Source organism: Spermophilus citellus (assembly GCF_964194105.1).
Source record: "Spermophilus citellus genome assembly, chromosome: 10".
Classification (NCBI taxonomy): Eukaryota; Metazoa; Chordata; class Mammalia; order Rodentia; family Sciuridae; genus Spermophilus; species Spermophilus citellus.
In genome coordinates this window covers 133,249,354-133,263,220 of record NC_138197.1, presented here as the reverse complement: position 1 = coordinate 133,263,220, position 13,867 = coordinate 133,249,354, and the positions used below count along the sequence as shown (strand labels likewise).

At 38.0% G+C, this 13,867-nt stretch overlaps 1 protein-coding gene across 1 annotated transcript in view; it reads left to right on the top strand.

Annotated features, from left to right (window-relative positions):
• SMC1B (structural maintenance of chromosomes 1B) overlaps positions 1–13,867 on the top strand; it is a gene marked incomplete at its 3' end in the record, with an annotated part of 70,696 nt that overhangs the window by 39,917 nt on the left and 16,912 nt on the right. The window contains exons 13-18 of the mRNA XM_081310869.1: positions 212–349; positions 783–899; positions 2,471–2,577; positions 8,326–8,467; positions 9,286–9,431; positions 11,824–11,977. Of these exons, the coding sequence (XP_081166995.1) occupies positions 212–349; positions 783–899; positions 2,471–2,577; positions 8,326–8,467; positions 9,286–9,431; positions 11,824–11,977 (804 nt within the window). The remainder of the gene's footprint in view (positions 1–211; positions 350–782; positions 900–2,470; positions 2,578–8,325; positions 8,468–9,285; positions 9,432–11,823; positions 11,978–13,867) is intronic.

Here is a 13,867-nt window from a genome sequence, read left to right as displayed (position 1 = left end):
CAAAATATTGAAATTTTTGCAACTTACCAGATCACAATGGAATGAAATTAGAAATCAAAAGCAAGAGAAACTGCAGAAATTATGCAAACACAATGCAGTTTTGAGTATGCAATGGATGATTGAAGAAATTAGAAAAATTTTATAAATTCCTAGAATCAAGTGAAAGTCATTTTCTATTGTGAAATGTTCTCACGCTTCTCTTACATTTTAGGATTTAATGAAGATACTCCGCAAGGAAACAGATTTAAAGCAAATACAGACTCTAGCACAAGGAACTCATACACGACTCAAATATTCACAGAGTGAACTAGAAATGATTAAGAAGAAGCACCTTGCTGCTTTTTATCGGGTACATGAACTTACTTAAAATTTGCTGTAAATTAGAACCATAACTTAGTTCAGAAATTAGTTATGTAGCATAATGTAGTTTATAGATACCTTAACCCTTGCTGGAGATTACATTACAGTCCTTTAATGATTTTTTTGAATTTTTATTTTAATTTTTTTAGTTGTTGATAGACCTTTATTTATTTATTTATTTATAAGTGGTGCTGAGAATTGAAACCAGTGCCTCACACATGCTAGGCAGTTGCACTACCACTGAGCCACAGCCCTAGCACCTTTGATTATTTTTATGCTGTTTAATATTGTTATCCATCTGTACCAGAATTTATCTCACCTTATGGATTCCTCTTATTTTAAAACACACCTATCATGTTTTTGGCTTCACTCTATAAAGCTAAAATAGCCATGTTAATAAAAGAAAATTCTCTTGTTATTAGGAACAATCTCAGCTACAAAGTGAACTATTAAATATTGAGTCTCAATGTATTATGTTGAGTGAGGGAATCAAAGAACAACAGCAACGAATTGAAGAATTTCAAGAAAGAATAGATAAGGTGATTTTTGTTATATTCATAATTAAATGATGTGTGTGATTTAGTTTTGGACCAGACACCAAATTGGGTGTGTGCTAAAGCAAAAGTTGATAGGTGACAGCACCCTGTCAGAAATAGCTTGAAGGCTGTTTTATTAGTTTGCCCAGTTGATCTCCTTGTGTCCTTTGAGGACCACTGCTGCCTGTCTCAGGAGATGGTGACCAGTGAGTATTCACTTCTGTTCTCCAACCTCTCCTTGCCCTTTGTAAAAAATACAGCCTTTTCTTTTTTTACTGCCCTTCACACCAAGAGGTGAAGAGCTGTCATACAGGTTATCTTTCAAGGTTGTTTACTTAGTCACTTTTTAAACATCTCTTACAGGCCAGGTATGGTGCTTGGCTCTGGAGCAACAAACATTTGGTCATCTATCCTCTGCTTATAAAGTGACAGGAACTTTTTTAGATTTGATTCAATACACTGTTGGGTACTGCCAATCCTTGGAAAGTTATTTGCTCCCCATCACTCTGTAACTTCCACCTTTTGCTTTTAGTCCTGCCTTTTCTACATACTTCAAAAGCATACTCATGTTTCTCCTTAGTTATCTCTTTTGCAGGTTAAATACTCCCAGTTTCTCTAATCATTTTACATTACCATTATTCTAAGATGAGCTCTAGAAACCATCCCCTGGATGCTCTGTTACTTGTCCATGTCCAGAACAGAGCATAATGTCAAAATAAGGTCTAACAGTACAGAGTATCCTGGCACCCCAGATATGGACCTGTAGCTTCCCATAGTTTGGATTATCTGCTTATGCTAATGGCAGCTTACTCCTGTCACATTCATGTTTAATTTATATTCAGCTAAAATTTGAAAGTTTTTAACATGTCCTACTATTGAAGGTCTCTTTCATCCTATAACCATACATTTTAAATGAAAGATTAAATGTTATTTTGTTGGGTTTAGCTCATTTGAACTTTTCTTTCTTCTTTTTTTTTGGGGGGGGGGGATCAAGGATTGAACCCAGGGGTCCTTAGCCACTAAACCACATCCCCAGTTCTTTTCATTTTTCATTTTGAGACAGGGTCTTGCTAATTGCTTAGGGCCTCACTAAGTTGCTGAGGCTGGCTTTGAACTTGCTTTTGGTCTGCCTGCCTCAGCCTCCTGGGATTACAAACGCATACCACTGCACCTGGCTCCATATCTTTTCGATTCTTCATTCTATGTTCTAACCATATTGGTTTTTTTATTATCTGAAATTTTTAAAGATTAATTTCTTTATATAGAATGTTGTATTTTGGTATGGCCAATGTAAATGGAATCCTTTCAGTTTTATATTAAATGGTACATAAAGCTCAAACACTTAATAATGCAAGTTAATGAGCTTTCTTTTTAAATTTTTGAATAAGAATTTGAAAATAGATGAGCATAACTTACAGAGATAAAGGAAGCCGAAGCAATGGATGAATATGGTAATATTTGGTTTGATTACATTTTAGCTTAATCCAGAAAAATCTTGGAATGAAAACTTATTTAAGCCTTATCTATTTCTCAAAATTACTTATTAAACTAGTTGTTTTGAAATAATTTAAAAGGTAGAAGATGACATTTTCCAACACTTCTGTGAAGAAATTGGTGTGGCAAATATTCGTGAATTTGAGAATAAACATGTTAAACAGCAACAAGAAATTGATCAAAAAAGGTATTTTTATTAAAAGATATTAGTAAATATTTTACACGTATACTATACTTTTATGGCTACTTCTGCAAGTGAATTCTAGAATCAGCTTATCTAATTATTTTTAAAAAAAATTTTTTTAGTTGTCAATGGACCTTTATTTTATTCATTGATACATGGTGCTGAGAATTGAACCCAAGGCCTCACACATGCCAGGCAAGTGCTCTGCCACTGAGCCACACCCCCAGCCCTCTAGTTATTTAAAAAACAAAAACAAAAAACCAATCTTAACTGCACTTGTTGTATTGAAGTGATATTTAAATTGTATTTAATTTAGAGAGACTCAGCTTCTTCATAATATTGAGTTTTCCTATGAAAGAACTAGTATGCCTTTCCTTTTTTTTAAGTTTGTTAAGTTAGAGCTGGAATGTAGCTCAGTGGCAAAGTGCTGGCCTCGTACACGCAAAGCCCTGGCTTGGATCCCTAGTTCCAACAAAGAAAAGACCAAAAAAAAAAAAAAAGTCCCCAACCAAAAAAAAGAAAAAAAAACCCTTAAGTTTGTTAATTTATTTGTAAGAAAATGAACCTCTCCCCTTTTTTATGAACTGAAATGAAAATTCCCTTAGGTGTAATTCCTCTAAATTGTAAAATAATAGCTACTAAAGCTGAGCGAATAGGAGAGAGACATTTTACTTTTGTATGTTCCTAAGTCTTTTGCTTTATACATACACAGGCATGTATGATCTATTCAAATAATGTTTAAATGTAAGAGTAAAATGTGCCTCTGGGGGAAATAGAGAAAACTTTTCTTTGTCCTGAAATAAAACCTTCCAACATTTTTGCCAACTTCCTTTCAATTTATTCTCTACAGTTCTCTCGTACTTCTTTCATTCTTTTAACACCCATTTACTATGTACTCCCACGTAGCAGGCCCCCTTCTAGAAATACAGAAGATACAGGAATGAACAAGAAAGGTGACGTCCCTACCTATTCTAGGTCCTCTGCATTTCCATGTACATTTTAGGATCAGCTTTTCAATTTATTTATATATATATATATATATATATATATGAAAGAAAAAAGAAAAACCCTGCTGGAGCTGGGGTTAAGACTCAATGTTAAAGCTCATGCCCAGCATGTGTGAGACCCTGAGTTCAATCTTCAGCATTGGGTGGGGGGCAAGAAAGAAAGAAAACCAGCTGGGATTTTGATTGGGATTGTGTTGAATCTATAGATTAATTTGGGAAGAATTGATATCTTTTAAAAATAATATATCTTTATTTATCTTTACGTGGTGCCGAGGATCAAACCCAGTGCCTCACATATGCAAGGCAAGTGCTCTACCACTGACCTTCAACCTCAGCCCAAGAATTGACATTTTAATACTAATCCATGAGCATGATACCTATCTCAGTTTATTTATGTCATTATCTATTTCTCTCATTATTGCTTTTTAGTTTTCTGCCTTCAGATTTGGTCTGTGTATATTTTGTTACATTTGTTTCATCTTTATATTATTGTAAATGGAATTGTTTTAAAATTTGCACATAAAATGATTTGGTTTTAATATGTTGAAATAAAATTTGTTTTTTATAAATTGACCTTGCATCCTGAAACCTTGCTAAACTTAATTCTGTAAGCTCTTTTATAGATTCCTTAGGACTTCCTACATAGACAATCATATTGTAGTGAATAAAAAGTTTTATTTCTCCCTTTCCAGGCAGTATATCTTTTATTTCTTTTTCTTGCCTATTGTACTAGCTAGGACTCCAGTACAATGTTGGATAAGTGGTGAGGGCACATATCCTGCCTTATTCCCAGTCCGAGGGCCACAGAGAAAAATAGAAACTTAGGGTAGCTTTCAGGTTGAGGAAGTCCCCTTCTATTCCTACTTTACAGAAATTTTTTTGCCATAAGTGAGCACTGAATTTTGTCAAATACTTTCTCTGACATCCACTGAGATGTATGGCTAGATTTTTTTAAAAGTTTTTAATCTAGTAAGTACAAATAATTGGTTAGTTCTATTCATTTTAAAGTGTTAAATCACCTCACATAAAAATATGAACCCAACCTGGTCGTGAGTTACTCTCATATGTTTTCATATGTTTTTGGATTTTATTTGTTAAAACTTTGCTAAAGATTTTTGCACCCTTTTCTTGGGTGTAACAATCTGTAGTTTTCTTATAATGTCTTTGTCCAAAGTTTGGTTTTAGGGTAATGCTAGGCCCATAAAATGAGCTGGGAATAAAATGTACTTTCTTTTTTGGGAAGTATTTATATAGGATCGGTATTGTTCTTCCCAGTGTTTCATAAGATTAGTCAATGAAGCCCCCCACTTTTCTTTGTGGGAAGGTTTTTATTTGGAGATCCAGTTTCTTTAATGAATACAGGGCTACTCAGGATATCTACTTCTTGGACAAGGTTCGGTAGTTCACATCTTTCAAGAAATCTGTGTACTTTATCTGGGTTGACAAATGTATTAACATAAAGTCACTTTGTGTATCTTTTTTATTTTTTTAGTTGTAGATGGACACAAAAAGTTTATTTTTTTAATATGTATTTTTTAAGTTGTAGTTGAACACAATATTTTTATTTATTAATATATTTATTTTTATGTGGTGCTGAAGATTGAACCCAGGGCCCTGCACATGCTAGGCGAGCGCTGTACCGCTGAGCCACAACCCCAGCCCTTATTTTATTTTTTTAATGTGGTGCCAGGGATCAAACTCAATGCTTCACACATGCTAGGCAAGCGCTCTACCACTGAGCCACAACCCTGGCCCAATACTTTGTATTTTTAAAATCTTAAGATCTGGACTGTTGTACTTTTGTTCCTAGTATTGTGGCTTGTCTTGTCTTTTCTTTTTGATATCTAGCTAAAGGCATATTAATTTTATCGATCCTTGTAATCCCAGCTCTTGGTTTCATGGGTTTTCTCTATGGTTTGTTTGTTTCTATGTTACTGGTTTCTGCTGTTCATTATTTCCTTCCTTCTACTTTTTTTTTTTTTTTTTTTGGTACCAGGGATTGAACTCAGGGACATCCCCAGCCCTATTTCGTAGTTTATTTAGAGACAGGGTCTCACTGAGTTGCTTAGTGCCTTGCAGTTGCTGAGGCTGACTTTGAACTCAGAATTCTCCTTTCTTAGCCTCCCAAGCTGCTGGGATTACAGGTGTGCACCACCGCGCCCTACCTTCCTTCTACTTATTTTGATTTAATATTCTTGTATATCTTTCTAAGAGGGAAGTTGACATGTATTTGGGGCTTATCTTCTAATATAAACACTTAAAGATATTTATTTCTCTCTAAGTGCTATTTACGCTACATCTTACAAATTTTAGCACATTGTATTTTAATTATAATTCTGTCCAAAATATTTCCTAGTATCCCTATGGTTTTTTTTTTCCTATGACATAGGATGAAAAGAGTGTTGTCTGATTAGCAGATATTGGCAGGGCAAGGGGGTTCAGATGTCTTTCTGTTAGTGATTTTTAGATTAATTTCATTGTGGTGAGGAATATATTCTGAATTATTTTGATCCCTTCAAGTGAGGCCAATTCTTGTCTGTTTTAGTACATGTTCCATGCATACCTGCAAAGAATGTGCATTCTGCTGTTGGGTGCAGTGCTAACCTGCAAGGCAGTTGGCCAGGTTGCTGGTGTTGCTCAGATCTTCTGTCTTTGAGTCTCTGCCTGGTTGCACACTAAGAGCTAAGAGGAGCACTGAGATTTCCAAGTAGATTTTTGGATCCATCAGTTTTTTCTAGTTTTGCCAGTGAGGGGACAGGAAGGCTGGAGTTGTGTGGTGTCCCGCATGTTCTCTATGCCTGACTGCTAAGCAGAGACAAGTCTCTTGAAGGTTTCTTCTTAACCTCTCGCACAGGCAGTGCAGTCAGAGGTCAGGAGTGGGGACTCTGTTGCCTTCTCTACGTCACACCTGGCTCCGTACTTCCCAAATGGGTAGCCTTAGACAAGGCTGAAGTCTTCTGCTTTTGTCTCTTCTGTTAACGGGGCACTAGTATTACTTACCTCACAGTCTACAACTTTGAGTAGGTTAATTTATAGCAGAGCTTTGATAACAGATGCATAGTAAGCTCTTATTAAATATTACTTTGTTTTTATTGTCACTGTTTTTCAATCAGTTTATCTAGCACAGTATCTGATACAGATAGCACTTAAAAGTACATCTTGAATGAACAGTTGGGTTGCCAGGATACATGGGAGGGATAGAAGAAGGAAAGGGCAAGTTACAGTTGATGTTGTTTTTTCTTTCTTTCTTTCTTTCTTTCTTTCTTTCTTTCTTTCTTTCTTTCTTTCTTTCTTCCTTTCTTTCTTTCTTTCTTTTTTTTTTTTTTTTGTGTGTGTGTGTGTGTGTGTGTGTACTGGGATTGAAGCCAGGGGTGCTCTACCACTGAGCTATATTCCTAGCTCTTTTTATTTTTTGAGACAGGTTCTCACTAAGTTGTTTCAAGTCTCACTTGGTTGCTGAGACTGGCCTCAACCTTTTGATCCTCCTGCTTCAGCCTCCCAAGTTTAGGTGTGCACTACTGTGCCCATCAGTGTTAGAGTCTTTTATGAGGAGTTTATGAAGCTTGCTAGTAGAAAGTACATCAGGAAGGGACATGTTCTTCAGTTTGAAAGTTTATATTTGAATAACTATTGAAAACAACTGAATAAATAATTTTATAAACACATAAAGCTAGGCATGGTGGTGTATGTCTATAATCCTAGCTACTCTGGATGCTAAAGCAGGAGAACTGCAAGTTTGCGGACAGCATCAGCAATTTATTTATTTATTTATTTATTTATTTTTAGAGAATTTTTAATATTTATTTTTTAGTTCTCGGCAGACACAACATCTTTGTTGGTATGTGGTGCTGAGGATCGAACCCAGGCCGCACGCATGCAAGGCGAGCGCGCTACCGCTTGAGCCACATCCCCAGCCCCAGCGTCAGCAATTTAGCAAGACTCTGCCCCATCTCCAAAAAAGAGGGGGAGGCTGGGAATGTAGGTCATAGGTAGAGAGCCCTGGGTTCATTTCTCAGTATGGCAAAAAAAAATTAATAAACATGTAAAGGTGGGTGTAACAGTGCATACCTGATGTTCCCAGCTACTTGAGGCTAAGGCAGGACCATCAAAAGTTTGAGGCCAGCCACAAAAACTTAATGAGATCCTGTCTCAAAGTAAAAATTAAAAATTTTTAAAGGACTGGGGATGTGGCTCAGTGGTTGAGTCTATCATGTGCAAGCCCTGGGTTCAAACCTCAGTATCAATAAATATGTAAGTTGTAACTTAAAGAAAAAGAAGGAAACCTATAGATTATAAAATATGTAAGAAACATATCACTTGTATGCAGTGTCTGAATCCTAATACAGATATCCAAGTTGTTTTTTTTTTTTTTAATAATGAGATGCCCTGGAAATTTGGCAATGGTAATAGTTTCATATTAAAGATTTATTATAATTTTTTAAGTTATAATTTGTGCTTATGAATTAAAAGTCACTTCACTTTTGGAGATACACATAAAATATTTACAGATGAAATTACATGATGTCTTGAATTTGCTTGAAATAGTCCAGTATTGTGATAAGTGGGGTTATACATAAAACAAGAATGATCTTGAATTGATTATATTGAATTTGAGTGGGAGCTTCATGGGGTTCATTATCATATTCCTTCTACTTTTGTATTTGAAATTTCCTGTAAGAGAACGTTAAAAAGAAAGAAAGAGCATTTCACTTACCATTTGTAATACTTGACTTTTTTATGCTAGATTAGAATTTGAAAAGCAAAAAACTCGGCTTAATATTCAGCTTGAGTATAGTCGCAATCAGCTTAAGAAGAAACTGAATAAGATCAACACATTAAAAGAAATTATCCAGAAAGGTAGAGAAGACATTGATAATCTGAAGAAGGTAACTAACAGTGAGTGGTAGTTGAAGTGTCTCTTCATTGAATTTTCAACTTCCTTCACTTATTGAGCTCCTAAAAGGCTTTGGTAGTGATGGGGGCAGATGTGAGAAGTGCTTAAATCAGCAGAGCTTCCTGAGTTCTGGATGCTGGGTGGGAGGGAAGGTGAGGCGGGGTGCCACAAGGACTCCTGCCTGAGTTCTGATTGGGACAGTAGATGGGAGGGGACTTAGGTCTGTGTGGTGCCTGGACGGTAGTGTCCACCAGCAGGGAATGCAGAGAAATCTGGGCAGGAGCTATCGATCTGGCAGCTGCTGATTGACCCAAGTAAATTGAAACTCTGTGAGAAAAGTTGAAATGCTTGGGCAGATGGACAGTGGAGAGCACTGAAGCGGCCATGGGATTCTGGAAGGTGCAGGTAGGCTAGGAACAGGGGTAGTCAGTCGAAGAGCAGGCATCCCAGAAGCCCCAGTGCTGCAGGAAGGAAGAAGTGATAAAGACTGTTTAAAAGGCTGAGCCTGAAATGTTTGCTTAATTGCCACTTAAAAGTCACAGTGGCAAGAACTTTATTGGACAGTGGGAATGGAAGTCAAATGGCAGTGATATGAGGAATGGGTCTAAAATGAAGGATGAAGGCAAGTACTGATACCAGTTCCTAAAAGGTGTAGAATGTGAGTAGGTCACAATCCATGACATAGGTTCAAGCAGCACATGGGATATGATTTATCTTAGAGTGACTGGGTTGGTCTTATTGATAACAGAAACTGTGAACCTTAACAACATAAAAGATGGTAAATCTGCAATGCATATCCTCTTTCTTCAGGTTGAAGAAGACTGTCTACAAGTTGTGGATGAACTCATGGCAAAGCGGCAGCAACTTCAGGACATCTTTGTCACTCAGAATTCCAACACTGAGAAAGTTCAAACTCAGATTGAAGAGGAACGGAAGAAGTTTTTCGCTGTTGATAGGTAATTGAGAATTCATCAGTTTGAAAGATACAGCCGGCATTTTAGACATGTGTATTGTCGGAGTGAAATGTATTATGTGAAGCTATATTTGAATATGTACCCTTTATTGCTCTTGGTCTCACATAACATATTTGAAATATTCTAATTTGGGGGGAACCAAATGAGGGAATTAGTTGGTTAGAGTGAGTAGTTCTTTCTGGTGAATGAAAACGTGATCCCGTAGAGTCCCTTGCCCTAAATCCCCCTTGATGTTGCTGGTGTCTTCTGCTGTCCAGAGATTCCCTCTCTGCAGCATGGCACAGAGAGTAAGGGATGGGTCAGGCCATGCTGCCTGTGAGTACATCCCAGCTTTGCTTCAGACATACTGTGCCTTGGACCTCCTCATCAGTAAACGGGGTTAAAGAAAATGCCTGCCTCAGAGAGTAGTGACCTGAACACTGATGGAGTGAGCTTAAAAGACAGCCTGGTACCTGATAAGCATTTGCCATGATGATGATGGTGACATGCCTTGGGTCAGCTGACTTGTAGCAAAATAACATGCTTTTCTGCATGACTGACATGATCATAGCAATGAGAAATTAGCTCTTTTTGCTCAACCTCTTGGCATGTCACTTTTCCTCACTGTCCCAAATCCTTCAGTGCTTTAAGACACTGCTGGGAAGGAAGTTCTTTGTGTATGACTTTTTTTTTTAGAGGAATTAAAATCTGTTTCTCGATTTTTTTTTTAAACTTTTATATTTAGTTTAAAATTTGTTTCTCTTTGTATTCTTGAAAATCTTGGAGTCTTCTCCTGCCTGTTCCATGCCTTTCATCCTTCCTTCCTTTTTCTTTTCTTACTTTTTTGTCCCCTTTCTGGGTCCTGTTAAAAGTCCACATTGTTTCAGCTAGTAAATCTTGTAGCCTCATCTTGAGAAGAGCCAGGTAGTACAGAGACTTCAGATTGTCAGGGATACAATGATTTACCTGATTTCTCTTGCAGAGAGACTATTTCTACTGGGTTTTTGTTTGCTTGCTTGTTTGTTTTTATTATTTATTTTTTAGTTGTAGTTGGACACAAGATCTTAATTAATTAATTATTTTTATGTGGTGCTGAGGATCGAACCTAGAGCCTTGCCCATGCTAGGCAAGTGCTCTACCGCTGAGCCACAACCACAGCCCCTATTTCTCCTGGTTTGAGGTTCCAAAATGTAGAGCTCATATGAGGAAGAAACACAACCTGAAAAAGTATAGATTTATAAATAAATTAAGCTGAGCATGTGGCATAATACTCCTGTAATCCCAGCAACTCAGAGGCTGAAATAGGAGGATCGCAAGTTCAAAGCCAGCCTAAGCAACTTAACAAGACCCTATCTCAAATTAAGAAGCACTGAGGATGCAGCTCAGTGGTTAAGTGACCCTAGGTTCAATCCCTGATATCAAAAATAAAAAATAAATAAAGTAACTAGGAAAGGGGCTGAGGTTGTGGCTCAGTGGTAGAGTGCTTGCCTAGCATGTGCAGGGTCCTGGATTCAATCCTAAGCATCACATAAAAATTAAAAATAAATAAATAAAAAATAAAAAGTATTGTGTCCAACCACAACTAAAAAAAAATAAAATATTAAAAAAAATAACTGGGGCTGGGGATGTGCCTCAAGCTGTAGCACGCTTGCTTGGCATGCTGGGCGGCCCGGGTTCGATCCTCAGCACCACATACAAAGATGTTGTGTCCACCGAAAACTAAAAAAAATAAATAAATATTAAAATTCTCTCTCTCTCTCTCTCAAAAAAAAAAAAGATTTAAAGAAAATAAATGGGAAAGGACTGTATCTTGGTCACTATGATTAAATCAGGAATGTATATTATTGAAAAATGCCATTGCCAGGCTCAGTAAATATGCCTGTGATCCCAGCTACCAGGGAGGTTGAGGCAAGAGGATAGCAAGTTCAAGGCTAGGGGCTGGGGCTGGGGCTGGGGCTCAGCAGTAGAGCACTCACCTAGCATGTGCGAGGCCCTGAGTTCGAACCTCAGCACCACATATAAATAAAGGTGTTGAACTACAACTAAAAAATAAATAAATATTAAAAAAAAAAAGTTCATGGCTAACCTGGGCAACTTGGCAGGACCCTATCTCAAAATAAATAGGATTAGGGATGTAACTAAGTGGCGGAGTGCTTTCCTAGCATGAACAAGACCCTGGGTTCCATTCTCAGTACCACACAAAAAGAAAAATGCAACCTTGGGTTAACTAGGTTCATTCATGGTATTTCTCAGGAGTGTTAGTGTTTATGTTACAAACTCTAACACTTACAGGACTCATAAGGAAAAGTCACTTTTTCCTATAATATAACTTTTTCTTGATTTAGTGCCGCATTACATAATGAGTAAAAGCACTTTTCATATTGTGTTTTTACAGGGAAGTGGGAAAATTGCAAAAGGAAGTTGTGATCATTCAGACTTCTCTGGAACAGAAACGATTAGAGAAGCATAACATGCTGCTTGATTGTAAAGTTCAAGACATTGAGATAGTTCTTCTGTTGGGGTCACTGGACGACATAATTGAAGTAGAGGTGCCTAGAAAATTACTTAAAATATGTGTGGTGGTACTGCACCTGGTGTTTAGAGCAACTTGCCTGCTTATTTTTTCTTTCTCTGGTTCTTGGGCCTTTTAAGGCTGCAGAACTCTTACTCAGTATATCTTGGCTTTGTCCTCTTAGATCAGCTTCCTCAGGAGGCTCCAAGGTAGCTGTGGCTTTGACAGAGGGAAGAGAACTCTCTCCTGCCCTCCCAGAAAAATCCTGGGGAAGAATTCTGATTTGCTCATTTTGGATCATGTACCCACCCAGTCTTGTGGTGTGAAGGGAGGGAAGGGGGGGGTATTGTAAGCAAAATGGGGGGGGCATGCAGAAAAACAGCACTCACTATACATACAAAGAAATAGTCAATTTAAAGGCAAGTCAGTTTAATTTTAGAAGAGTGTTATAATTATAGAGTGGAGGAGGAAACAGTCTCCAGGACTCAGTCTGTGGCTGTTGGTCAGTAACAGTGCCACCTCTTTGTTTCCAGTGTTTTTTCAGTTACTGAACCTTCAGAATTATTCTCCAACATGCCCATCATGAGTGGGAAATTATGTGCTTCTTGATTAGCATGAAAGACCTCCACATTCATGGCAGGGTATTTCACAGCAGATACTAAGACAAGCCCAATTCATATTGAACCACATCTAAGAAGAAAAGTGCTGCTTCTAGTTTCCATTCCAGCATGTCAGAAACTTGAAAATCATCCCTTCATCTTTGTGTGTGTGTGTGTGTGTGTGTGTGTGTGTGTGTGTGTGGTGCTGGGATCTGAACCCAGGGCCTTGTACATGTGAGGCAAGCACTCTACCAACTGAGCTATATCCCCAGCCCTCACTCCTTCATCTTAACAAGTAAAAAACTGAAAATCAATAACTCTTACATCTGTCAGAGAAGTGAGGTCAGAAGGTCAGAGCAAAACTCGCTGCTCCAAAACTGGAGAGACAGACAGATACAGGGAATCACAGCTTACAGTGCGGGAGCCTCCAGGGGAATCCAGCACCCACTTAGGAAAACCTGGAGGTCTGAGAGATAAAAATGCCAGGAGCACCAGTCATAGGGCTCCCTCACTTTTGTTGTTGCCTCCTGAACCTTCAGGGTCTCACTTAATAGGGGCTGCTGCCCTGGGAGCCTATCTGCTGGGGTCTTATTAGAGAGCCTGATTGACCTGAGGTAGGGGAATGGCCATCTCCAGCAAGCTTTGGCTATTCTGTACACTGAAAGGGGGGGAAAATTACTGAGAAACACTTATGAAATCATAGGGACAGAGGCTTGCTCAAAGATTTGAGATCTAGCTGGGCAAAATGGTGCACACCTGTGATCCCAGTGATTCTGGAAACTGAGACGGGAGGATCATAAGTTCAATGCCAGCCCTGCCACTTAGTGAGACCCTGTCTCAAAATAAAAAGAGGTGGGATTATAGCTAAGTGGTAAAGTACCCCTAGGTTCATTCCCAATATCTGGGTGGGGTGAGGGGTACTAAGACCTAATCATAGAACTGTAGATGCTTCCCTTCCCCCACACCTCACCACCAGATTACTGAAGGCCAATTTACAGCAGTTCCCTTCACTCAGTACATCATGTTCAGCTATCAAGAAAAATATGACAAGGCATACCAAAAGGCAGAAAATAATTTGAAGACACAGAAGCAGCATTAGACCTAAACTCAGATATAGGGATGTTAAAATTATCAGACCAGGAACTTAAAATAGCTGTGATTAATAAGCTATGGGCTATACTGGATAAACAACATGCAAGAACAGATGAGCAACTGAAGCAGAGATGGAAAGAACCAAAAAGAAATGCTACAGATCAAAAACATGAAGAGATATTAAAAGTGCTTTTGATGGGCTTTTTAGAAGATTGAACAAGATGAGGAAAGGATCT